Raw genomic sequence first — 27470 nt, 5'->3', positions numbered from 1 at the left:
TACACTTTTTAGACACATCCTGTTTTGAAGACTTGATAGTATGTTCCAATAGACCGGCTATTCTTGCTATTAGAAATGTGACTATTTCCAGAATCTATTTCCTCCCCAAAATTGTCCTTACACCAATTCTCTTTCTAGCTGTAAAAGTGTTGTTTTCATTTGGAATGCTAACACTTCCTAACATCAAACACAGCTTGAAACACCTATATTGTGGATGTATTGATTCTGTATGGGTAACTATGCATAATCTAGGGGACAACACCAAGCACGAACAAGAACATCTGTTATCTGAATTTATGAGCAGGTTTCAAATATTTGTGGTGAGACATCTAATATTTCATTTTTAGCTTTGCTATCAGAAATATTTGTTTCCAGCAGGAAATTTAGAAAGCGACTTTCAAGCTATCAAAGTACAGTTTGTTTTTTTTAAGTGTAAGCAAGAAAAATTTCAGAACTTATTTCAATACATATGGGAATAATACGGAATGTCTGTTTAATTTATCTTTTATTGAAATTGCTGAATTGTTTATATTACACTAAATTTGATTCAAAATGGAAAACGTTTTATAAAATGAAGAAACCAGTGTTGAAGCCAAATAAGCCAACCGAAACGGTACAAGAGGTTCAAAAAAATCTGACCAACACATGTATCTGTACATGAATCTGGAACCATACCATTGCCCATAAGAGAATTCAGAAAACACTGACAGGAGCAGACCTCTATAGGAAGATTGACATAATTTCCATTCAGTCCTGGCAACACTTATTATATTCTGAGCCCAATGGTCACTGAATAAGAGCTACTGCATTTGAGATGCTATTTAAAGACTTGGGCCCACCATATTTTAATGCAGTTAGTATCACAAACTATACCTGTTGTGCAAATTAAGGCTTCTCTAGGTTTTAGGCTTAAGCTGACAAAAGACAGGGCTGTGAACATGGTATTGTAGGGTTTCTGCACCCATTGCCTTGAACAATCGAGTTATGTCTGGGCACACACAAATTCTAGTCCCACCTACACGCAAGGGAAATCTTTGGGTGCTTGTCAGCTGTTTAAGCAAATACTGATTAAATGTGTCATGTGACCAGTACCAAAAATATCATGCAAAGAACAACCATCATTTCAGACTAAAGCTAACAGAGTTGTACCTTTCAATAAATGGTTTTAAATCAAGTAATTGTTTAAATTAGAATGGAGTATTCAAATTTACAGGATAAATTAGACCAGTTCCAACATTTACATCAAACCACCCCAAACAAAAAGTTATGTTTTTATTTTCTCTCTCATCTAATGGGTGAATCTATAGAATAATACCCTGCCGGCAGGAAGAACATGTTGCTATTATTCAGCAAACCTGAGTAGTGAAAGTCAATAAATACAGGGAGAGAGTTAAAATGCTAGTAGTCAAATATCTCGAATCTCAAGTGACCGAGGCTTAATTCAGATTTACTCCTGTCCTTTGAAACGATTTCATAACAAGCACATAGTACTTGCGCTGAAGGGTTAAAATGAAAATCCTGGCTAGAGAGAAGCAACATAACTCAGTCATCTGGAGGCTGGAAGTCCAGTTGTTCCTGAATGTATCATTGTAAACAACCAGGATTGAGTCTTTTTTCTTCCCTTTTAAATGTTTACTTGTTAAAGGCAAAATTCAGAAGTCTCAGGCTAAAGTCTTCATATTTGGTTGGAAGTGTTTTGCTGTCCCATTATATATATAATCTATCTGTATTTATTTAATTAGGCACAAGAAGGGCTATTTAAACATTCAACAAGTCCTCATCACTATCATCATGGAACGATAATGTATTGGTAGAATTCTGTGTCTTCTGTTGGCTTGGGTTAGGTTTTGCTTTCCTTGCCTTTCCTCCATTCAGCAAGTTGTTCTTGGCATCACTTTCAAGACTAAATGGCTTCCTTTGCTGCCAGTTCTTATCTGAACCTCTGGATTGCACCCTTCCAGTTGAATGAATTTTCACATCTGGGACTGTTAGAACTTCATCCTCACTGTCCAGGTCATCCACATGGAGAGATGTCAAGGTGTCTGATTTAACAGATGTGGTAGTGATGTGACCATTTTCTTGTCCTCCTTTGCCTGGCCTCTGATTTGGTGCTGCGATTTCCTCCATAAGCCACTCAGTTTCATTCTCATTAGCTTCTTCTTCAGTGTTTATCTACAGTGTGAAGTTGGTAAAGTTACTGCATAATAATGTATAAGCTTTCAAAAACACCCTTTATGGTCTCCCAAATCCATCACCTATGAACTACCACCAACCCCCTCCTGCACTTGGATTTACCATCTTCCACTCATAAGCAGATACCACAAAATAGTGTTAGTGCACGAATACATCTTTTATCTCACTATGCTGCTTTTTGCACTCTTGAGCACTAATTTCAGTCTCTTTTTTGACCGCGCCTTTTCTCAATTTGCCTCCTATTTGTTGATCATGCCTCGGTATTTCTCTTAAATCCTCCTTCCTCTCTTTTCCTCCAACTATTGTAACTGAAATGGTTCTGTTTTCCCCCTCCATCTACTTTCAGATTTAGTCTCAGATAGCCACCTATAGTCACAAAGTTAGTTTAAATTGTGAGGAGTAGCTGCTATTTATTACTAGTTTGGAAAATCATTTCAACACCCTCTGAGGTCATCACAACTGTAAGTACCTTTGTATATTTATAGGAAACATTTGATGTTCTCCTGCAGCAGTTGGTTATCTTGTGCATCACAGTTTCTCTAAAAATAAAAACACGACTTTTTATTACAGTATTTATTACTTATCCTGTTGGAGAAAAAACAGCGATCAGGAATACCAACACCCTCAGTTTTCACTCTTCCAGTCAGAGGAAAATCGGCTCAATTTCCAGTAAAGAAAAAAGATCCAATACTTTTCTTGCATATACCTTTCCAAGGCTATTCACTAAATGGGAGGCACTGATATCTAAATAGTCTTGGGCCAAATCTAACTAACTGCTAGCATGACTGGCCATCTAAAGAAGTGGACTGTGCCCACAAAAAGCTCATGACACCATCTACATGCTTTGTTAGTCTTTAAAGTGCTACCAGACTATTTTTTTTTAATGTTTCTCCAATTTGTGTGAATCTTTCATAAAATAACCAAGTTGGAGGGGGGGGGGGGGGGAGATTTTTTTCCCCCCCAAAAAAATAGGGAAATTAAGTTAAACAAAAATCACAAAATTGGTAGCTGAATCAGGGCATAACAATACCTGTAAGCACTTTTAACAGTCTGAGAAACTGACTAGATTTCAAGAGGGCAGCATCCCCAATTGAAATCAACTTATGTTTCATGTAAGAAAACATTTTCTTTAAGCCTCCCTAAGCTTACCTCCTCTCTTTTTTGTAAAGCAACAAGATCAACAGACATGCCGTGAGAACCACCAGGAGGATGCTCAGCACAGCCCCAACAGCTTGGCTTCTTCCCGAAAGGCCTTTGAAAATTTGCACTTCCTGGTCAGACTGTTCCTCTTTGCTTCTAGAACTTCTGTAGGCAGCATAGGACACATGGTTAAGAGGACACTCTGCTTGGTTGTATTAATAGTCTGAGGAAATGTCGATTAGAAAAAAAATTTGGACAAACATTCAATAAGGGAGGTAACACTAGCGCTTGCTGGACTCTCAGAAAATGCTGATGCAAAGGAAGAAAGTTTAGGGAATTTGTTTCAAACAAGAGATTTAGTTTATTCTAAAAAAAAAAAAAACAAAAATAGGAGGAAGAGAGTCATGAGAGTCAGCAACCAAGTACAGAATTATTGTTAAAAGGATCATTTCTGTAAACATTACACTTCATTAGCAGGTAGTTATTAACAAGTAGGACTCACATCAACAGTTTTAAATATGTAAGGAAAAAAAACCCCACTGAATCCCAAACCAATGTGGGATCTAGGTACAAACCCACAGTTCCTCCTCCTGTGGAGCCACTGGAAATTCTCTAGAATTGAGCCTGCATCTTACCTAACAAGTTGTGGCAGCTAAACACAACAATTCGTCTTTCAACAAATGAATGGTACATAGACTGCGCCATTTGGGTAGTATAAAGAAAAAACTTTACTGTATTTTCAGAACAGAAAACATCTAACCAGAAAACTATACGGTCACAATTTTAAAAGACATCTAGGGAAAATAAGGTTAACGTGGTGAAAGAGCTTGAGGGTGAAGGTGTACACAGCACTCACATGCAGCTACACATCTTACTTTTGAGACCACTACCTATCATGTCAATCAGCACTGTCTTGTTACCTTGGGCTTCCCCATCTGTCTGTTGGATCTTGGCTTATTCTTAGGTGCTAAGATGATTGAGGCAGGGACCATCCTTTTGTTGCGTTTCTACAATATTCAGCAATTGGGCCTGTGACTGGGATTGCTGGACACTACCACAAAATAAATATTGGCCACTCCAGCAGAGAAATTCTGGCATAAAGAAGTGGGCAGTTAAAGGTAACAACCATTAGCAGCGGGAAGAAACCTAGCCATTCATTTCCACACACTGAATAAAGACTGGAGGAGCTCTTATTTTTTTAAAGTTAAGATAGTTTCTTAATGGGATATATGCCTGTGGTGTAGTATAAGATCCTTGCTGGTTGCTATGCTTGGGCTGTGGGAAACCCTCATTGGCAGCTGTCTGTAATCACAGCCTTGCAGGGGGTGCCTTACCGCCCCAGGGTAGTGGCTGAAACCAGTTCTACAAGTTAAGGGAAGAGGCTGAACAAGGGAACTGGGAGGTTGGGAGAAGAGTCAGTCTTGGGCTGGAATCATGGAGGAACCAGTCTAAGGAGAGGGCTGGATTCTAGGGGCCTAGGGACCCCATCTCAAGGGGTCTGAGGTATCCTAGCCCAGACTCTGGTAAACACCTCACGCCTATGCTGTGCTGTATCCTGCAGAAGCAATAAAACCCCTCTATTCTACTGGCTGGCGGGTCTGTTCTTGCTGCTACGGGGGGTGCAGGAACAGGGGAAGCCCAACTGCATCACCACAGTGCCTTAGGCTTCTCCCCACAGTAATCAAAGCAGCAGCTGAATGGAAACAAGCTGAGTGAAAGCCAGCTTCCCTTAATGGGAAGAAGTAGATTTCAATTAAGCTCTTTTCAAATTTTTTCAGTGTAAATATTAAACCACTGAAACCTAAAATAATCTTCATATAAGATGATCATTTTAAGCTAGCAAGTGGAATCAATGTTCCTTCATTTATTACGCTGTGAAATTGCTTTCACTCACTCCTCTCATATGCATTAAATGCTCTTTTTCCTAGATTCTGAGCAGTCCTCTCCTTGCCACAGCTACTATAGATCAGCCGTTCCAACCGCCGTTTGCAGCCCAGAGCCAGTCTGTGAACTGCTGGCTGCTGGACCACAGCAGCTCTGAGAGCCAGGGCTCAGGATCATCTCCCAGCGCCTCCCCTTGTGCTGCAGCTGTTGGGAGAGGTGCGTCCTGCCTCGCTTCTCAGCCAACCAGCACTGGGCAGGGGCATCCTCCTGGTCACGGAAAAGCAGTTCGTTGTGAGGTGGGAGGGCTGCACGGCGCCCAACACAGCAGCCTTAGAGCTGCCACGACCTAGGCAGCAGCGCTCAGCTGATGTTTGAGAGGCAGTGAAGGGCTAGGTGAGGGAAGTGGGACAGGTACCGGGGACTCCAGGGGCAGGGCTGGTGCTGGGAGGGCTCTAACAGGTATGGAGCTGGCACTGCAGGGCTTTCAGGCATCCAGGGTGGGGATCTGGATCAGGGGCCTCTGAGGGCAGGGCTAGTAGTTAGGGAGCTACAGAGGCAGGGAAGGCACTGGGTTAATATTGCGGGCTGGCACAGGGAGGTCCTGGAGGAGTTGGGTACAGTGGGGCTCTGGAAACAGGAGGCTGGCACTGGGGAGTCTAGTGGTGGGGGACACTCTGTGGCAGGGGGCTGGCACTGGGGGGGCTCAGTGCAGGAAACTGGCACGGGGGTGCAGGGGACTCCGGGGTCAGTGGCTGGTGCTGGGGGGGAATAGTGTTGGGGTGGGGCTCTAGTGGCTGGAGCTTTTTATACAGCAGACTGGCAAACCCCTTCACAAAGACTTTGGTAGACCAGTAACATTTTATTTGTATATTTAAATAGATTTGCATAATGGATATGCAAATAACGTTATCGATCTGCCTAAAGTTTGTGAATGGTTTTGCTGGTCCATGGTATAAAAAAGATTGGGAACCACTGCTGTAGATAATGCTGGACTGCAAAAGAACCTTCTAGTAGCTTAACTGCTAGGAAGAACTCCATGTTACTTTGCGGGAAGGAAGTTACATACCCTAATGGACAGACTGCAGACGTATACCAGCTAAACAAATATTGGCAGTCTGCTGTCTCATGAAGGAACTCAGGGATGCCTTCCTTTGCCTGTAGGCTGCAGTGGAAAAAAATCATTGAGGAGGCAACTTTTGATTTATCTTTACCACAGGCTGAATCAGAGGAAAACACAACATCCAAGTCGTCATCTACAAAGAGGAAAAGTGAAAAGATTTCATAAAACACTGCACAGGAACTAGGTCCTTACAAACAAACAGTCTATTAAATGTGCTAGATTTTTTAACTAAAGAGAGAGCAAAAGAAAGTGTGTTATCTTCAGAATGTCTATCTAAATTTACTTCTCCAATGTTTAGGTTATTAGTACTCATAGAATCCCTTTGAAAAAGTGTTACACTTGGGCTATCAGGCAGAAATATAGATTAGAGAGCCCTTCTAGAATTACTAATACTGTGTGTATTTTTTCCAAAAAATCTTAACTGGGTGTCAGAAGTTCATTTAGTGTTAGGTTCCTTATGTTTCTCCAACAACTATGTTTTGTATGTAATGTTTTAAGCTAAAGAGCTCACCTGAGCTTCTTTAAACCCTTTTCTGGCATCAGACATTACAACCTACTGCATACATGCAGCTGGGTGGAGAAGAGAAGTGTCTTTTTCCCATCACTCCACCAATACCTTTTTCATATAAGGAAAGTCAAAGTAATTTGTCTCCTTTATGCCATTCCCACATTTACGTGGACAAGCAAGCGTAGTGGAAATATTGAATCCAGGATAGTAAATTCTAGTAGTGTTAACAGGAATATACTAGTTCAAAGGGCAGTTAAAGCAGACATCTCTCATTCTACGTAGAAATTCATGGAAAGGTTCCAAGTGTACACAATTGTAGTCAGTGAGAACTTACCTTGAATATAATATTTAGCTTTAGTGGAAGAGCCAACTTTCCTAACATAGGTACCAGTTGTTTTGATCTGGCATACGTTGGCTCCAGAGCACTGTGGGTGCACAGAATCTGTGATAGCAGAAAGCTGGATTTCATACACATATGTGTCACCATTTGTCCGTATATCACCAGATGCCATGTATAACCTGAAAGCAAAAGCAACTTTACTACAAAGTCCAAATTTCTCCCATAATTATGGACAAGAACAAATACTGCAACACAAGAAGCAACCTGATTTGAGCAGACTTCCAAGTACTGCTCTCTCTAACTATATTTCTTACATTCTATAGTTGGAATGGACAGATATTGGAAAAAAAATTCAAACCTTGTTACCTACAAGTTAACTCCCAAATCTGTATGTAGGCCCCAAAAGATAAGTGGTTTGATCTTCAAAAGATACCAAAAACCTGCAGCTGCTATTGGTTTTAGTGGGATTTATTCGTGATCAGCACTTTAAAAAAAAAAAAATCATCACACTGCTTATTTGGAGGCCTAACTATGGCTTTATGAATGTAAGGGTATGTGTAGACTACATGCCTCTGTCGCCAGAGGCATGTAGATTAGGCTACCAGACACAGTAAAATGAAGCGGCGATTTAAATAATCGCCGCTTCATTTTACTGTGTCTGGTAGCCTAATCTACATGCCTCTGGCGACAGAGGCATGTAGTCTAGACGTACCCTAAGTTATAGGTATACTGGGCTGAAGGGCTGGTCATAAAATCCTGCATTCTACTTGAGCAGTATCAGTGGCAATATCCTGGCACCACTGACACTAATCCAGCATCTTCAAGAGTAATGGCTACCAGCCACTTATATCATGTACACATTACATCTAATGACATTACTGGAGAGAGTCAATGTTTTGAGATTCTTTTTATTTTTATTATTAAAAGAAGGGTGTTTGTTCCAGTACTCCTGTCCATTCTCAAAGATCGATTTTTGAGCAAGCCCACGCCCACTTACCTTTCTAAGTCTGCTTTGGAATAAAGAACTATAGGTTGAACCTCCTAAATCTGGGACTCCTTGGTCTGGCAACATCTGTGTTTCTGGAGGACCACAGATGTTGCTGGACCAGACAGCCCCAGCACGCGTGAATGCAACTGGCCAGGAGTGCAGTGGCAGGAGCCTCAGCCAGGCGGAGGAGCAGCAGCGGAGCTGGCAGCAGTCAGCAAGCCCCAGCTGGCCAGCACAGCAGGATGGAGCCCAAGACCAAACCCTGTCACAGGGCGGCTGGAGCAAAGCCAGCCACAGGGAGGCTGGCTGCAGGGGATCTTCACTAATCTGGCCAATTCCCTCATTACAGGATCCAACAGTCCTGGTCTGGCACCCTGAGAGGTCCTCAGGGTGCCAGACCAAGGAGGTCCAACCTATATTTCCTACTATCAGTTCTCCATCCCATCTCTTCCTTATTCAATGATATTAGGCAGTAGAAAGTATCAACCAAAGAGGGCTACCACATGAATAGATGTGCCAGTGCTTTTGCACGGACAAATACCACTCCCATTCTCTTTAATGAATGTCAATGTTCCAAGACTCAGAGAAGAAGTGCTTCTTTGATTGCCTTGCTTTCCCAACACATCCCTGAATTATGCTCCATCAATGCAACACAACCTGCATTTGACCTTTGAGCGTGGTGAATCTGCTCTATACAGCTGCTTCTGTAGTTTGACTCGTGTGTGTGTGAACACATTCAGTCTTGAGGTGTAACATTCCTCCCTTCCCTGAGCCTCCTGTTGCTTTTAACATTGCCAATTTCAACCAGTGACTCCATTTTATACCTCTGCATGGTTAAAGCTTTGCATTATGGCCACCAAACACCTGCCTCAGAACCTTCCAGCAATTCCTCACATCAAACCTGGCTGTCTTTCTAAACGATCTGCTCAGGGATAGGGAAAGATCTATGGCCTAGGAGATACTGGAGGTCAGATTACTATCAGCACAAATGGTCTTCCCAGTACTAGCCTGGGAAGCCTGTGACTGTATCATTAGTAGAGTATAAAAGGTGGCAAAACATAAAAACAAAAAGTTACCCCAAGTGTGGGTCTTTGGCACAGTGGCTGGGCAATATCAGAGGGGTATTGACCCTTTTTATCATCTTTAGAGAGACTAGATGAACTCTTGATACTTGGTTTTAAAAAAGGCCTGACCCTGAACAGTGCTGAATATCTCAAGACACACTGGACACCCTCAGCCCCCACTGATTTCAACAGAAAAAAAAGGAGGCACTCAGTATTTTCCAAGGTCAGGCCTCAAGTCAGTAATTAGTGAACAGCCGGTGGGCTACAAAAACTTCATTAGTATGTATGCTCCTAAGATAGGCACATCTTAGACACCCCAAGGCATTCAAAGTGGTATTGTTTTAGCTACCACATTCAGCACGCTATTGTGGTACATGCTTTTTACTTACTTGTAATAAATGTCACTCAGGCTGAAATTTTTCCCAGTTGTAGGATTAGTAACAGTCCCATTTACTATCTCCACCTCTTGCTGCTTCACAGCACAAGCTGCCCGAGTTCCCCATGAGATATAGTGCACACAGTTTTTTTCATCAATCCTATAAATACACAGGAAAGTAGTAACAAGTCAGATTTGCATGACATGCTTGCTAGTCTGAAAATAATATAACTGGCAGTGGGAAAACGGAAAGATACATATGGCTTTCACCACAGTGTAGCCTATTGGCTCAGTGGAGAGACACTTAATATTTGTGCGTATTTCCTGCATAAACCAATTGTGTCACTCAAGATCACTGTTCTACCAGGCTTACTGAACTGCTTCCTAACTCAATGGGTTTAGAAGTCCAACAACAGGTAATTTCTGAAACCACAAATTTAAAAATAAAAACAGAAAAATAGCTGTGTCAAGTGCCCAATGTCACATGCCGCACTGGAGATTTAAAGAAAAGGAAGTAAAACTAATCAGCCTGGTTTGCTTTGGACGGTTTACATTTTGTATTTCAGTGATCTTAGACAACAAACATGGCTGGTCAAGTTCCAGTCCCTGGCTCTTGTGCCTCATTTCCCTATTGCTACAGGCGAACATTTAATTCAGACAGATGAGCAATAAAGTTTGGCTCCAAACATATTCAGTGCGCTCAGGAGGTATTCAACTATGACAACTCATTAAATGACAACTTTTATACATAGAGTTTTGTCAGTTTTTAAAATGTATTGTATGTGCGCAGTGGTAAAGTTAAAGTTACAGATTTAAATAATTTAAGAAACCTATAGTTGGACACCACACGCATTTTCTCCAAGACTTCTTTGGCAAGGACAATCGATCACTAAAAAACCTTGACTCATGTTAATTTGAAAGAGAAAAAACATTCAATAAATAATGTATATACTGTATACCACAACCACCTGAATAACCACAGATTCTTTCCAGTTCTGCTATCACGTTTGAAGGGAATGCCAAGACTTTAACCTACACAATTTAAAGTAAATACTGCATGAAAATGAACAAGGGGAAAGAATCCAAAAGCTTCCAGTCTGGTAAACAAAGATTGAAAGTGAGTTCTGCATACTTTTACACACTGACGTTCATGTGATATTTAAATGTCCTTCTAGAGAATTAGTGCAGGAGGAAAAAACCACAGGCTATACATTTACTTTCCATGGGGCAGCCACATAGTTGCTTTTCTTGGAATTCACAGATAGAGGACAATCAGCAGTAAGTACACAGTTATTCAGAACTTTCTGTTTACACTTTTAAAGCTGGTAAGTACAGCATGCAGCTGTTTGTCCCAATACTACCATTTTTTTCCCTTCTAGCATCAACACATCACCTTTGTTTTGGCTCTCTACAAGATGCAAATGCCAGAGAACAATATGGAAGATCAGGAGCTTAAGAGGGAAGCTAACTCATTTTTTCAAACAGAATAGAAAAATTTATGCCCAACCTGTATCTAACTGGGCTGAAAATCAATTTAACTGGCTATGTTTCTAAAACCTGGGCATCTAAAGTTGGCACTTAATCCTTATTTAGGCTCAAAGTTTGAAAGTGTGTTTTGTTCAATTTTTGATTTGACAGAAGAGACAGACTCATGTCTCAGCAGAAACTGCACATTAAAACGTATGACTCCGATTGCCACCACTACCATCCACTCACTGTACAACCTTGGTCAAATAACCTAGGCCCAGATTTTTAGGCAATATCCCACTTCAATGAGACATTGCCCAAACTAACACTTTTGAAAATGAGACACAAAAGCCTAAGTCAGTTAGAGCACTGAAACAGGGAAATACCTATAAAAATCTGGGTCTTAATCCCACCATAAAAATGGGTTTAATATCATCTTCACAAAAGAGACTCTTCTGTGTTCCTAAAGCACTTTGAGATTCTTGGGTGAAAGGTGCTAGGGAGAGCAAAATTCTTAATTCAAAAATTTGTTTTTTGTGCATTTAGTATGCATCTTTACAGAGTAACAAAGCTATTTCCATAGCCCTTTATCTTTCTGGTTGACTGAACTAATAAGGTCCATTAACAGAACCAAAAATCTCAATTACTCACCTCTGTAGTGTGGGCTCACCAATTGTTTCTGCACATTTCAGTTCTATAATGGTTGTTGCTTTCTTGTTTTTTCCACAGTCCTGTCCACCAGAGTAACTGACAAGGATTTTATCACCTGAAACAAAAAACAATTGAAAGACTCAGTTTTGTGTTCTGTAGTCCTTCTAACAGAACTCTTCTTTTGACTGTGGTTACCAGAGACATCTCAATAGTAGTTTTGATGGGATCATAAATCAAATTACAGCATCTTGTCCCATCAGTACAAAAGCTAATATAAATCTTTCAACAGTTCTTAACACGGTTTCCCCATTCAGCCCAGAAGAAACATTTTGGTGACAAATTCAATTTGCCTACCTACTTGCATTTTACAACTGTAATATTTCCAACATTCCCAAATACAAATGAAAACCCCACTTTTGCAAGTAAGGGCATGAGCATACGTGCATTAATTTTTCCCATGGCTTAGATTTTTTCCAAGATAGATATTAATATTTAAAAACACAAGAAAGATAAAATTAGCTATAGATGCACTTTTGAAAGACAAGAGGAAAGATCTTTAAACCAAAGCATAGCAACTTTTCTAAAGTGTCCCTGTCTGAATCCTAGTTTTAAAAAGCAAGTCATACAAACATTCTATTGAAGTGAGAAGAACATCTGGCATGTCCCAGTAAGGATTCTTGATAGCAAAGTTATGATTTTTCCTAAAAAAGCTTAGCTGTAACTAGAGCCCTGCAGATATCCCCGTCATAGTTACAGACCATTTTGCAGATGGTAGAGCAGATGTAAATACAACCACGCAGGGCTCGACAGCATTGGTGGTGCCTGGTTATGGCAGCCTGGCCGGGGGGGTGGGGAGGGGAGGGAAGGAGAGAAGAGATGTAGTATGGTCACAGCCAACAGTTAGTGGCTGGGTAGTAGGTCAGAGTTGGGGCTCTCCACCACCTACTAACACCACAGCTTCCTATCCAGCAGCTTAGGCCTCTCACGCAGAGTTGGCATCCCAACATGGCTCAGCCCAGAAGCATTAGCCACACTCTCAGCCCACCAGCTATTGGACAGCAGGGCCCACTCCTGGCTGTCAGGACTGGAGTGGGTAGGACCTGTTTCCCCCACTGTGATGCAATACGCCCAGCTGCTGCTCCCAGGGGCTTACAAGTGAGAACCTGGCAGCACACAATATGACCCTTCTTCCCATGACTTTCCCTCCATACTGCCCTCTGCACCATGCTGCCTCTTTCCTGCAAGACCCCGGCATCGATTCGCTCACTTCTGCTTCCCCCCACCAGCCCTTCTGAGACTGCTGTCTGCTTTGGATACAGGTAAAAAACAGCGAGGGGGTCGCAGTCTGATCCTGGCTGGTGAGGAACCACATTTTTGTTCCTGCACAGGGCTACAGTTATAACTAACTAATTAATTGTTTTGACCACTATCACAGCCTCAACATTACTGTCATTAATAAGCCTTTATCTGAAATGATAGTAATAGATTAAGAAACAGGCAACAGATGGACTCTTTACTCAAGGATCAGCATCACCACTAGATCCTCACTATAAAAATACTGATTTTGCAGCTGTCTACTGAAATAAGGAGTCAAAAGAATTATTGCACCTGTTACATTCAGCTTCTGCGTATGTACAAGTCCCAGAACCTGAACGTCACCATTTTGACTTTTGCTACAAACAGCAGCTCTTTCGGGGCAGCTTGTAGGTCCATTGTGTACTCTCTGACATAGATTTATGTAATACCTATAATAAAACAAAAGATTGATAGTGGGCTACATAAATTTATGTTGAATGAATATCAACAAAGGAAAGGATTAAGCATCATGAAATTCTCCTTTCAGGATTGATGACTTTGCTTAATTTTATTCATGAGCATTCACTGCCTTTGTTTTTACACACCTCTTACTATAAACAGGTTTCTGAATCTGTTTGAACAAACATAAAATGAACCACGAACTACAGATTTTTTGCTTGTACTCCCAAATTAGCTAATCTGACTCTCTTTAAAATTTGTACGTATGTGTTAGTCACTTCTTTTCAACATTAATTTACCAGGTCAAGTTTGTTTTTTAAACTCAAATCAAGCTATATTTGGAAGAAAATTGAAGTTCACCGAAAAATTATTTAAAAACTGTACCTTACAAATGGTTACATAAAGACACACGTTTACAAAAATAGGTTTTGCACTAAAATTAATTGCTTTATTAAACAAGAAAGTATTAACTATTGTTAAATAAAAATAATTTCCAGTAACAATGTTTTTCAATCTTTTAGAACCTCTCCACTTTGACTATATATTGAATGGCAAAGAAGAAACAAAAAAAACAAAAAACAAAAAAAGACGACTTCCAACTTTCTCTTCAACTCAAGTTGGAAAAGTAAACACCAGCATACTCTCACTGTGAAGACTGAAAGGGACACATATTTAGGGCAGTCCATGTAACATTTATAAAATTTGACAAAAAAACCTAAAGTTAAGATATTCCCTTTAACTCATTAGACTGAGTATTCATTCACTGATTCCACTTTTTAGATGAAGTGTAACATTTCATTTTTATCCAGCCTGTGCAAAAGTATTCTTTTGCGAAGACTCATCTAATTAACTGGGGAAATTGAACAGTCTCCCTTCATTCCAGCTTTCAATTTCCCAAGCACATGCACACGATTACAGATAAAATCATAAATTTCACGGAACTTCATGAAAGACTGCACGCTAGTGGAAAACTAAGTGAAATCAACTACCAAATGTAGACTAACGCACTAAAAAAACCCCAACTCCCCTCCTGCAAACACCCACCATCTAACTGAATCCACGGATGTGCAAATTCTTTTGTAAAAAGCATTATTCATCCGAAAAAAACAACTACTCACGCAATCCCATTATGGTTCAAGACCCATGATCCTGTAAGCGAGGAGAGCACTCTTAAATCGTAGATTTTGTGCTTTCGGGTGAACTTGCACTCCATCTTCTTTGGCGGACAAATTAACTGTGTTTTCCATTCAAAGGTCACAGCACAGCCAAGTGTCTCACTCAGGAGCTGAGGGTTCCCACTGCCAGCATTGTCATCACACTTGAAAATAATAGTAGCTTCTCGAGTCCCAGAGACTAGGAGGAGATACATTAATGTGAGAGGAGACACTCATAAGTTCTGACAAAGTGGGTCTTTGCCCACGAAAGCTTATGCTCCTACACTTCAGTTAGTCTATAAGGTGCCACAGGACTCCTCGTCGCTTTCATAAGGGGCTGTTACACATGTGGACAGTGCCACATAATTATGAATCAAAAGAGTAATGGAAAATATTGTTCTAAACCTAGCATAGCTTCTCATTAAAGAAATTTTAACTTTTGTTTCCAGCCCATCTAAAAAAAGTCACCCAATTAGGTAGGGGACAATCATTTTGATGTACTATTACTTTACTGCATTAGGCTAATAGCAAAGTGTGAATTTAATTTTCCCATTAAGCCAGAGTAACTTTTGTCAAGTCAAACAGTTACTTTGTGACATATAGGGGAGGGAGGTTTAATCCCATACTGTAGCTCCTGTTCTAGTTTCCATTATAAAGGACGTTTACCCAAAAAATGAATATCCTGGAGGGGAAAAAACCCCACACTTCTATTCTCGTTTAGACTATCAACCTTACACAGCAGGAGACACTTGGTTTAACAGAATCAGAACTAGTCTGAGAAACAGGTCCAACATTTCATATCTCTGGTAAATGAAAGCTCTTACTAACCCTTTCCACAAAATCCCCATTTTCCATCTTTGTCATAGTCCTCAGTTGTGGCACACCATAGTTGTTTTTTTTCTTCTGTTATGCAGTCCTCATAATTCTTGCCTTTGTATTTGAAGGGGAAGACACACAGCTCACCTTTTTCAGTCACTGTAAATAGAGGTGACATTCCTTAAGACATGTGCTCTGTAGTTACCATGGTTGATGCTAGGCAATATATAACAGAAGTTTATAATTTGACATCCTGTGTGTCCTGGTCAGCCCCATCATTCAAGCACAAATACAAAACCACTCTAGTCTAAATACTATCAAAGCAATATACATCAGGGCAAACATCTAGGGCCTTCATTGAACTGCTTCAAACCAATTTATAAGGCAAAGGCTGTATTGAGCATAGGTAAATTCTGACCTCTGCAAATAAGTCAATTTGATTTATATTCATGATCTATTATATTTTTAAAGAGATTTACTATACAAGAGCCAGAATTCCATCATTCTACTGATGAACTGTTTTTTCTTGGCAGTTTTTCAGCTGCTCCATGTCTTAATGGGACCAGACCATTTTAAATAGAAAATAATCTGCAGCCAATTAGAGGCTCTCACCTGGAGGGCACCGATCACCCCCGGTATACTGCAGAATGACAGTTTCATCCTGATGTCTGTAATCCATTTTCATTTCCTTTAGATTTCCAAAGGAAGCAACACTGTTTTCAGAGACCAGGCACACTGCCCCATCTTTGCATTTTCCACGGGGCACATCTGCTGCTTCAGCACACACCCCAACATGGTAACTGCTAGATCCAGAAGAAATCTGTAGAGGCATTCCATGGGGAAATCAGATGTCAAAGATAAAAACAACACTAGAGCCAATAGTCACTATTCTATGAGACTTACGCAAGTCTTTTACATATTCAGTCTCGTAAAAACTTTAGATGACAGGGACTGGACATTATCTACTACATAATTGAGAATGTTTGTGCATCTGTCTATCCGAGAGACTGTTCAAGAACTCCTGAATGGTAAAAGCTAGGATCACCCCAGAACAATGTTCTAACTGAAGAAAAACAAACTTGTTTGAGTTAAGGATCAAGCAAAGCTGGGTGAATCTTCTAGTTTTAAATACAATCATTTAGGGGAAGTAGGGAAGAAATACACCCTACAATTTAAAGTTGTATTGTACTGACCCATATTAATGTGTCAGCCATGCAAAACTCCCATCATATTACTGTAACACCCTGAAGCTTTTGTAAAAATTGACTGGCCCGTGCACAAACAAACATCAATTATTAAAAAGCATAATTCCTAGATGAAAAAATTAATGATGTTTCCTCACTGGGGGGTAGGAGGATACAAGTAGGATTTTGCAAGTCTAGTGTAATCATTTTATTAGAGAAAGACTTAGAACCACTAGCGGTGGCAAAATCATGTACAAGAGGGAGTCTGCCCCACAACTTAATGTAGTGGCTTTTGGAAACAGTGAAAGAGTAATGCACATGCTTCTTCATATTAACTTCCTCATCTCTCCTAGCTTATTTAAACGACTACCACTTGGGTTTCAAAATGTAGTATTCCTTAACTAGTTATAACAGCCCCAACACGGTGTTCATTTTACCTTATATGAGCTTCTGGAAAGGCTGGACAAGTTAAAAGTGTAGTTTAACTGCTCATCAGTCACAGTGCAGCCCAGTGTGTTCACTTTATCAGGACACACCAGAGGAGTACCCCACTCAAACACGAAACTGCAGTCAAGTTGTCGTATCATCTTTGGCTTACCCTGTTACAAAAAACACAGCAAAAGCATTACAATGCATTCTGTGTGGAGTCTGATTTTCTCAAGTTCACTGGAAGTAGGTTTAAAAAAAAAAAAAGAAGACTACATGGATGGCAGGGCTGTTTTTACTACCCCCTTGGTGCAGGGATACAACCAAGACAAAATGGTAAGATGCCACAATCACCAGCATTAAATTATTCCATCATATTGCCCATTTTCAGATTTTTCTAGACTGTGTGGAAGACTGAAGTGCTATTTGGCAGAGTACTGTACTCTGAAATTTCACATTTGGGTTCAGTTTTGTATCAAAACAAAAACCTGCAAATCTGAATATTCTCCAGAGGACATTTTTTAAGTTTAAAGCTTTGTTTAGAGTTTGACTTGCTTTATATTCTTCTATTCCTGCCTGTTGGCTCACCAGCAACAACAAGGGTGAGTGAAGTCTTTCCACTACCTTGTTGTGTACTAGCTTCAGTTTTGTTCAAAACCTTTTGGCTCTACACCATTCTTCTCTGTATCCATCTAACACCTGCTTGGTTCCTTGCACTCTGGTGCATAGTTCCATGTACCACAACCTTCCAGGTCTGTACTTGACTTGAGGCCAAACCATGGCAGTTTTTAACTTGTTTGTAATATTATTTCTTGCTCTAATCATTCTTATCTTGCTGCTGCCTTTAACCTCCTGTTTATTTCCCTCAGCCAGTTCCTTTCTGCAGTCAAAAATCTTTCATTCATAAATGTTTCCTCATACTCTTAACAGTAGTCTCATGTACACTTTGTTTTTATTGAAATGGCTTCAGCCTTCCAGAGCTTGCAGAATTTTCTAAATGCTGTAGTGGCAAGTCTGATTCTTCATTTTATAAGTACTTTCTCAATTCCAATTCTTCTCTACTAGTGCTCCAAGGTACATGCATTTTTCCACATGCTCTAGTTGTCCCAATGTGATCTTCACTTTTCTTATCTTCTAGTTGCCAAAATGTGTTTATTATATGAAATGCATTACAATATAAATCAGTTTAGGAGCAAGTAGTTTGAAAATAATATATTTAAACATTTTATTCTGATAATGCTGAAATGTCCCATTTTGACATTTTTTGGTGCTTTTCACCTTTGCTCCTGAAAAAAATTTCGGAGCAAGACATTTTAAAAGGCGTTTTGACAGAAAAATAACTCCATGAATGTTTGTCCAGCTCTACTCTCTATATAAACTGTATATTTTTAAATGTAACCAAACACAGACAGCAGAAGATTTAAGCTGTATTAGCATTTCTTGTCTTGAGTGCCTAACTATGCATTTAACATTTTATAACAAACCCTTTAAACAAAAGAAACATTCAAATGAATTCTAACATTTTCCTCCAAGACAAAAAAATTACACTTTCCTTTTGGAACAGGACTAAAGCAGTAACACTATTAAGAGGAAGTTTAATTTAGTGAAGTCTCAATTTGCAACCTGCATAACTTGCTGCCTGCTTAAAAACAGGGGTCTTAAAAGAACTAAAAGCACTACTTTTCTTTCAGGCCACAAAATGCAAGCTGTCTTCTGAAGCAAAATATGCTTGCTGTCCCTTCTAGGAAGTACTCAATTTTTTTTTCTTAATGGTTTTGGTTGGAATTTAACACACACACTCATTAGTTAAGATTGTAAATTTTGCGCTCTCATTGGATACTACCCACCGTCACCAGGGGTGGGGCAAGAGGTTTCCAAACCCCCGGATCCAGCCCGTGGCCACCTCGCTGGAACTCTTAAGCAGCAGTTCTCGTTTTAAAAGGCCAGCAATTCAGGATGGCTGGGGAGGGAGACAACTCATGCTGTTCCCGCCCCCCAGCAAAATCTCTTCACTTCCATTGGCTAATCTCAGTTTCCAGCCAATAGGAGTTGAGCAATTTTGCTGGTAGCTGGGGCAGTGTAGGAAGCCTTTTCCCCTGCCTTCTTGTCGTCCCCCTCTCCCTCTTGTGCCCAAAGCAGAGCCATGTAGAGCAGTGAGCAGCCTGTAGCAGACAATCTTCCTCAGGTTTCTGCTGGTAAACACCTCCCAACCAGAGTCTGCCTCTGGCACCCCAGCTCCTCCCTTCCCCAACATCTCTCCTCCCCCTCCACATACCAAAACCCTCTGCCCCATCCCACACCTACACCTCCTCCCAGATCTGGCACCCCAATCTCCTGTCCCAAATCACAATCCCCTTGTACCTTAGGTAGTAACGCAAAACCCTGCATCCTAGTCCCCTGCCCTAGGTCACAACTGCCTCCTTCATCCAAGCTCCTTCCTAGACCCCATTCTCCCTCCTGCACCCCACCCCCTTACCCCAAGCTCCCTTCTGCACACAACCTCCATCCCAAACTCTGGAATTCCTCCATTAATACCCTGGAAGAGTGCAGCCCTCGACCATTTTCCAAAATCTTGGCGTGACACCCTGTCAAAAATTATTTCCCACCACTGCACTTTGCAATATCTTTTGGTATTGTTCTTCTTTCTACACTGAACAAGTCTGTATTTTTGTGGTAAAATGTAAAAATAAATAAATAAATGAAGTTCCTTACCAGACTTGTTCCTCTGTTGCAATGAAATACAATAAGAGAGGTGTAATTGAACATTCTGTCTGCTTCACAAGGGGTTTTACTGTTAAAAGTGATATAAACTTCATTTACTGCAGGATTTATTTTCGGAGGTTCAGTGATGTGACCAATATCCTGAATAAGAAAAAATAATGATTGATAGCAGCATATTAAATATCTAAAAACAGGGACAATGATGAGACAAGTAGGTGCATCTTCCATTCCAAGTGAGAGCTGAAGTACTGAACACCTCTGAAAATCATGCCCTATTACAATTTCTCTCCTTGAACATACTCTGATTAGATCTTACAAGAGAAGATGTCCATTCACTGTGATATATGATGATCAAAGCTTGACATCGTAAAACATTTCACATCTAGTGTGCAAGAGCTGTCATTAGGCCAAGACATAGTGCTGTTTTCAGCTAACAAAAACGTTCCTCCTTAGCCAACACAGAAGCATCCAAAATCAAGAGTAAAGGAATTTGGTCATATACAACACTAGCTCCATTTGTTCACAGCTTTTTAGAATTAAATGTGTACCAAACGTCAGCAAGTTCATCTTCACTAAGATCCAGCAAGGGCAAACTTTACCATCCCTAGCAACTTTCCTTAAGGTGGTGCATTACCGTCACCTTCAAATCTGATTTCACCTTCACTGTTGCTTTGCAAATCAACACCATGGTACCTGCTAGTCACATGTTCACATAAGGTTTTGAAGGCACCTCACTTGTCGGCACATACTACATACTGGACACATCCAGCTTCACATTTTAGTAACTGTACTAATTTTATGGCTACCATCTTTTCTCCACCATACACTGGCAGTTACTTAAAAGCTTTCTGTTCACCAACCCAAATGCTTAGCAGATACTCCTAAATAGAACCAGGAACGAAATCTGGTAGGCTAATCTTTTGGGTCTGTCCCAGTGTGAGCTGTTAGTATATCTTAGGAAATAGAAGTCTGCAATCCCAATGAATCCCTCCAACCCAGCAGAGAGCTATAGTGAAATTAGATGGACACAATTTGGGGAGAAGTGACAAATGCTGGGGTGGACAGGACTTTGCAGATGTAGTTTTAAATCAGCCCCTTTCCCCTCCCCCCCGGAAAAAACCTCATAATCAGTCCTAGGGGTGCTTTTCAAAAGGAGCTATCAGTTACAGTATCTCAAGAGATCTCAGTGCTGTTAGTTACATTGTACTTACTATAGGAGGTCCATTAACAGGAACCATGCAGACAGCCGATCCAGGTGGGCAGTTGACATCTGCAATTGGATTCAGAGGCTCACAAATGTTAATATAGAAATCTGGAGTGAGATCAGTTAAATCATCATCAAATGCCTCATAATACCCAGTTCGATGGATCAGAGGGGAGAGGTCAATAACTGAGGTTCCATTCTGCACTGAGCATTTCACCTGTTAGGAAACAAACGTCGTGCCTTTATGGGAACTGTTTTATTATACAATAAGCCCCCTTTTCTCCTTGCACCTTTTCCTGGAATACACATTATACTGACTGCTACAAGAGATACTTAAGTTATGTACCAGATGAAACCCTTCCCATGAAGCACAGAATTTAAAGATTACCACTCACCACATCAAGACAATGCAAACAAGAAGCAGTCTTCTTCCCTTCCGCCACCCCTACCCAAAAATTTGGCACGGTTTCTGTATCAAACAGAAGCTTGTAGATCCTCTTACCTCTTCCTCACAGGCTAATGAAGTATGCCAAGAAAAGTAGTGGGTGCATGTCTGCTCATCAAAGGACAAAAGCACAGGTCGGCTACCAGCTGTAGCATCAGACTTGCACACAAAGCTAAAATAACTTGTATGTTTCAGTTCGGAGTTTGCAGGACAAGGATCTCCCCCTGCATAGACAAGCTTCAGCAGCTGATCCTCATAAGTCAACATTTTGTTCAGTCTTCCAGCATTAACTGGCTTCTGATCACCAACAATGCAGACACCTAAATGAAGAAAGATGGGGACAAAAGTTATCAGCTAGGAAAAAGAGAGTGAATAATCCAATCATACCATGTGTTCGTATGCTAAATTACAATTGTTCCTTAAATCCTATAGTGATCATAAAGTAGGACTAACAGAATTCTGAACAATTTTTTTTTTAGCAGTTTTCCTCCCCTAAGGGAGGCAGCTTGAATTTTTAAATTTTTCCCACCAAAACGAGTAAGAAAAACATTTGGGTTCTTCACAGAAGGGACAGCAAGCATGTTTTGCTTTAGAAGATATAGTTTGCACTTTGTTCAGTTTTTAAGATGCCTAATTTTAAGCAGGCAGCCAAGTTATGCAGGTTGTAAGCGAAGACTTCACTAAATTAAACTTCATCTTAATATTGTCTCTGATGAGCCTTAGTCCTCTCAATGGTAATTCCTGAGCCTCGCCAAAAGCAGAGACCCATAGCATGCTGGCTGCATAGGTCCAGAGGCAGAGAACTCTGGAGAATTCCACAAACTGGCGGCCCTAACTCCTGCTTGCCCCCAAATGTACATATCTGTCTCCATTGTCCAGAGAAACAGCTCAGACTGACACGTCTGACACAAACAATCCTAATTCTCCAAGATGAACGTTGTCAGTTTCCTCACTCGATTCCTAATATGCTATATTTTTTACAATTTAAATACACTTTGTACCAGTTAGTCTCAGGTAGGGTACCTCTCTCTCCCCATGTATCAATACATAACATTCTAGTGTCTCCTGGAGAAATAGTTTTTTCCTAGGCAGAGAATGTCATGACTGACCAGTGAGTGACCTGGTGTACTATTTACAAGCACTGAAGACAAATTCAGAAAAGAGAAAAAACCAGAAACTTACCAACCCCACTACCACATGGGCTTTTAGCTTCATTACAAACACCCAACTGAAGTGTTCTTCTTCTCTTGCCGTCATAGATAGTGTAGCCAGACTCTCTCTTTAAAGAATTCAGGTCGAAGAGATGGCCTGCAGGGAGAACAAGGCAGAATTTTCTTTTTTTGCAGAATCAAAGTAAAAGTTGAATTAAACAATGGCTTTTTGAAGAGACGCTTAAGCATCATAGCCCAGCACTCCTGACTCCACAAGATGACCTGTAGGCAACTATCGGTATGAATTATTTTCCTTTTAGTTCAGAGGAATCCAGTGTGGGGCTTTTCTGAGGTGACAACTCAATTCAGGGTCTGCCAGTAGCATTCATAATGTAGACCAAGCATCTCCAAGAGGCTGAAATAGTAGTTCCTTGACACGATACTTTCCCCACCAATCTCAAAACAGTTACCCTCTGGAGATGAGACCAGTCCTCACCTCCCAGAACATCAGAACAAGGGCAAGATGACCAGGTTCCCATTTGCTTTATTCATTGTTACTGGCAATTACAGCCATTAGAGTACAAATGCAACACAGGTTCTAATGGCTCTAACATCTGAAACACACTGATGTCATGTGCATAAAGTCTCACATATCCCTTACCTGTAGCAGGGTTAGTTACTCTGCAGTCATTTTGCACATTTTTTTTCAGAGGACATGCAGCAGCAGTGAACCATAAGAAAGTATATTCACATTCTTCAATAGCAGTTACTAGTTCTGGTTCAGACTCCTGAAACAAATGATTTGAGAGAGAAAAATCAAGTCTCTTCATAGAAGCACAGCAAACAAAGAAGTGGGTTGTGCCCAGGAAAGCTCATACCACCATCTACATGTTTTGTTAGTCTTTAAGGTGCTACTAATCTATTTATTCTTTTTAAACAAAATGCAGGACTATTTAGCACTTTAAAGACTAACAAGATGGTTTATTAGATGATGAGCTTTCGTGGGCCAGACCCACTTCCTCAGATCAAATAGTGGAAGAAAATAGTCACAACCATATATACCAAAGGATACAATTAAAAAAATGAACACACATGAAAAGGACAAATCACGTTTCAGAACAGAAGGGGGATGCAAGGGGGGGAGGGAGGGAAGGAAGGTAAATGTCCCCCCTGCATCCCCCTTCTGTTCTGAAATATGATTTGTCCTTTTCATATGTGTTCATTTTTTTTAATTGTATCCTTTGGTATATATGGTTGTGACTATTTTCTTCCACTATTTGATCTGAGGAAGTGGGTCTGGCCCACGAAAGCTCATCATCTAATAAACCATCTTGTTAGTCTTTAAAGTGCTACATAGTCCTGTATTTTGTTTCAGCTACACCAGACTAACACGGCTACATTTCTATCACTGTTCTTTTTAAGTTTTCCCTGTTACAGACCAACTTGGCTACCCCTCCGAAGCTTTATCTGCATAGTATTTACCACTTACGTTACATTTATCTAGTCCCAGACTGGGCAGCTGTCCATCCCACTCTGGTAGGAAAGCACTTGGACTGTTCTGGTCATTTCATACTGGTAAGGAGGAAGATTTTCAGAGTAACCACAGCAGAAGTCGTTATGGGCAGGAGGACAACGTGAGGAGAGTTAAAGACTTCTGCTTACATAAGTGGACTGTGGCAAAGAAGTGGGAGCGAAGGAACACACTGTAAACACTTTTAAGGGTGTAAACAGAGGATGTCACATAAGTTTGGGCAACAAGAAGTTACATAAATAAAAAAAAGTGCATTCCCATTCCTCCGGTCCAAAGATGTAGGCTGAGTCTTCAAGGAGGTAAGGTTATTTAGGCTAACACTTTCTCCTGCAGTAAGTAATGGAAACTTTCCTGCCTGAGTATATGTGAAAGGTAGAGAAAAGGTAGGGCTATGTACTGCAAAGAGTGACTCAGCACTAAGAAGCATATTAGATGTGAAAAAGACCTTTTGGTCAGCCACTCAAATTCTAGGGGTTTCATACTCCTTACTTATCACTGTACTTTGTTCCCACAGCCAGTTCCAATCTAACTGCACAAAAGGGGTTTTGCCTCATCCAAAAACAGAGGAAAATATTTTTTCCTTCCTAGACAAATGGATGCGCCATACTTACAACTCTGCTTTCATCACACTTGAGGCGTAATATTGTTGTCCTCTTGCGAATTTTGTCTGGACATGGATCCCCATTTACATACTTTAGAACAAAAATGCCATTTTCCCATCGTGGTCCATCAGCAACCTCACCTAGATTTATATAGTTGGAACCATCCACTAGGCAGGCAGCAGCATCTGACGGACAGGATCCTAGACCATGAGAGGAATACAGCAAAGTGAAGTTTGCTCTCTGTGACACCATCGCCAACAGTCCCAACTGTTTAGGATGCATGTTTAGGAAAGAAGGGATTCTTCCAGACACATACACCCTAGCAGCAAAGTACTATGCTACTCACCAACACCACTTTAAAAGAAATACTTAACTTGACTGTCACTTTTAAAGACTGTGGTCAGCCACTTAGAGAATGGATTGTAAACTGTGGAAACAGTCTCTAATACGCAAGGGCTCTTTGCTTCCTTTATACAGCTTGAACTCCTGCTCACAGGGTCACAAAGCAGCTGCTGAAATGTCTGCCTGTAGCCAGACAGACCGCCCCCGCCCCCCATTTCATCCATCTTATTTGCCTTTCTGAAGCATACAGGGCAGAGAAGGAGCAGTAAAATCAGCATAGTCTATGCTGGCTCATCTGATCCTGAGAAGCTGAAAAAACAGATATGTGGAGAGAGAGCGATTAAGTCAATAAGCTGGCCTCGAGGCTGCGAGAACTGCCCCGGCTGGCACCCATGTTGATTTGAACACACACACAGTCCCTGGGAGAGGAATTTCCCACTGAGAAAAGAATCCCCAGTAATTCCAATTTAGTTATCGCTCTTACAAGTGTAAATTAAGTTCACAACTCCCTTGTAAGAACTGGTCTCACAAAAGACAGACCAGCCCCATTTGGCATGACAGATAAGAAAGAGAAATACGTGACCCCATGAGTATAAAGGTGGTACAGCAGCACACACTCTTTTGAGTGTCATTCTACCCTAGCCTACCTGCTGGTCAGGTTAGGTGTTTGACCTCCCGAGGTTCTACCTCGTATTTTCGTCTTTTCTAGGAATTGAGGGACCGGCCCTGGCCTGACATGCTGGAGTCCAGAGGCACAGAAGGGGGTAAAAATTGTACCTGGATGTGGTCCTCTGTCTTAAGTGTACACATAGAAAGAGTAAGCTGTTACTTGGTACCATTATTTCTATTTTTCTATCTTTATCTTCTTTGTAACCATTTTTAAGATCTATATTTTGCTAGTAGTTAAGATATAGAGCAATAGCCATTGCAACCATATGATTTATAAGCTTCCTCAATAAACCTGTAACTGTTTAAGCTTTAACCTGACTCCTTCAGTTGCTGTAACAGAACCAAGCACAATTTAAAAGAACTTCAGCCGGTCATTAGGGACAGATATAGGGAGAGCTTGGGCGTTTGGATTTGTGTCACACCCAGGTGACAATCCACTGGGGCACCTTTCAGTCTTTCCCCAAGGCTGCCCGCTGCGAAGGAATTACGAATTCTAGCAGCTGAAATCTAAGGTGTAATAAGCTCTTCCTATAAACTCGGGGCATCTGAGAGCCTGTTGGCTGCCCTCTGAGACAGGACCCCAGTCCTAGCAGTAAAGTCACAGACGTTAAACTATTTTTCGGGGCACCCTCCAGCCTCCTAGACTGCCCACTGCAACGAGACTGTGTGTCTCAGCAGTTGAAGACTTGGGTGTAACACACACGCACACACTGCCCTGACCGTCGGCTGACACTGCCCCAGACACTCAGCAAATAATCTACGATCAGGGTGGTGGAGGTAGAAAGAAGCGTCCCCGTCCCCCCCCCCAAAAAGGGTAGTCCCCCCCAAAAAAGGGTAACCTCCTCCAGTTATGCTCTTCAGTGCCATTTCACCTGTCCCCAAAATCTAGAGTGGACTTGAAATGAAGAGCTAGAGAGTAGTGAAACAAGGCTGAGGCTGTGGCGGTGGGCAGGGGAGAGAAGAGGTCAAGTAAAGAAAAAGTGAGTTGCCAGGGAACTCCACTGTTGGCTACAATGAAACAGGCCCCACACACCGGCCTTCCCTCCACTGCCCACAAGTCACAGCTGTGCCTGTGTCTTGCACTCAGTATGGTGATCTTCTGCTTAGCTGGTAGTGTGGTGGGGAGAGGAGACAAGGCTGTGTCACCTCCTGTTTTCCTGCCATAACTACCAGTGGCATTTGAATACACACTGCTCTTGCTCTTACCTGCACCTGCATGTAGCACTAAGGACTGGCAGACATTAATATAGTATTTCTGTCTTGAGCCAGATATTGGAATAGCTTCCCAGTTTTCTCTATGCCGTGTCAGAGGTGAGAGATCAAATGAGTTTCCTTCGTCGTCTCTGCGTTAAACAAAGCGTTTTACATTTACATGAAACAAAGCCACCTCCCAAAGCAGACCACCACAAATGAACAACAATTCTATACTGACTGAGGGAAGGGAAGAACACTACATGCAGGAAATATCTGGAACTTGTGCACCAATACCAGGTCTGTAAGTCACAGGTTTAAGACGACTAGCCATTAAATAGGATGGACCAGTGTTATGAAATATTAGAGAGAACCTCTGTCTAGGTTGTTAGCTGGTGTGTCTTACAGGCTCACGGTCACAGTGACGGCAAGATTTGGGGGTCAGGAAGGAGTTTGCCCTCCCAGGTCAGATGGGCAGGACACCACAGTTCCCTCTAAGCTGTGCAGTTGTGCAGCTGCCTAATAAGCCCCTTGCAGGGGCTCAGGGC

At 41.2% G+C, this 27470-nt stretch overlaps 1 protein-coding gene across 2 annotated transcripts in view; it reads right to left on the bottom strand.

Moving 5' to 3' along the window:
* Positions 1 to 488: 488 nt before the first annotated feature.
* Positions 489 to 27470, bottom strand: part of IGF2R (insulin like growth factor 2 receptor) — a 96829-nt gene continuing 69847 nt past the window's right edge. For both annotated transcript variants that reach the window (XM_075924562.1, XM_075924563.1), the window contains exons 30-48: positions 26938 to 27074; positions 24730 to 24920; positions 23249 to 23375; positions 22619 to 22744; positions 21494 to 21756; positions 20999 to 21208; positions 19779 to 19928; positions 17078 to 17239; positions 16069 to 16276; positions 15469 to 15615; positions 14605 to 14839; positions 13340 to 13476; positions 11732 to 11846; positions 9627 to 9773; positions 7180 to 7364; positions 6284 to 6470; positions 3343 to 3498; positions 2663 to 2732; positions 489 to 2172 (exon numbers count right to left, since the gene is read on the bottom strand). In XM_075924562.1, coding sequence (XP_075780677.1) covers positions 1759 to 2172; positions 2663 to 2732; positions 3343 to 3498; positions 6284 to 6470; positions 7180 to 7364; positions 9627 to 9773; positions 11732 to 11846; positions 13340 to 13476; positions 14605 to 14839; positions 15469 to 15615; positions 16069 to 16276; positions 17078 to 17239; positions 19779 to 19928; positions 20999 to 21208; positions 21494 to 21756; positions 22619 to 22744; positions 23249 to 23375; positions 24730 to 24920; positions 26938 to 27074 — 3367 coding nt within the window. In that variant the 3' untranslated portion in view covers positions 489 to 1758. The remainder of the gene's footprint in view (positions 2173 to 2662; positions 2733 to 3342; positions 3499 to 6283; positions 6471 to 7179; positions 7365 to 9626; positions 9774 to 11731; positions 11847 to 13339; positions 13477 to 14604; positions 14840 to 15468; positions 15616 to 16068; positions 16277 to 17077; positions 17240 to 19778; positions 19929 to 20998; positions 21209 to 21493; positions 21757 to 22618; positions 22745 to 23248; positions 23376 to 24729; positions 24921 to 26937; positions 27075 to 27470) is intronic.

The sequence above is a fragment of the Pelodiscus sinensis genome, chromosome 3 (genome assembly GCF_049634645.1).
Source record: "Pelodiscus sinensis isolate JC-2024 chromosome 3, ASM4963464v1, whole genome shotgun sequence".
Taxonomy (NCBI): domain Eukaryota; kingdom Metazoa; phylum Chordata; order Testudines; family Trionychidae; genus Pelodiscus; species Pelodiscus sinensis.
The sequence above is the reverse complement of the archived record's forward strand: the minus strand, read 5'-3'. Positions and strand labels throughout refer to the sequence as shown.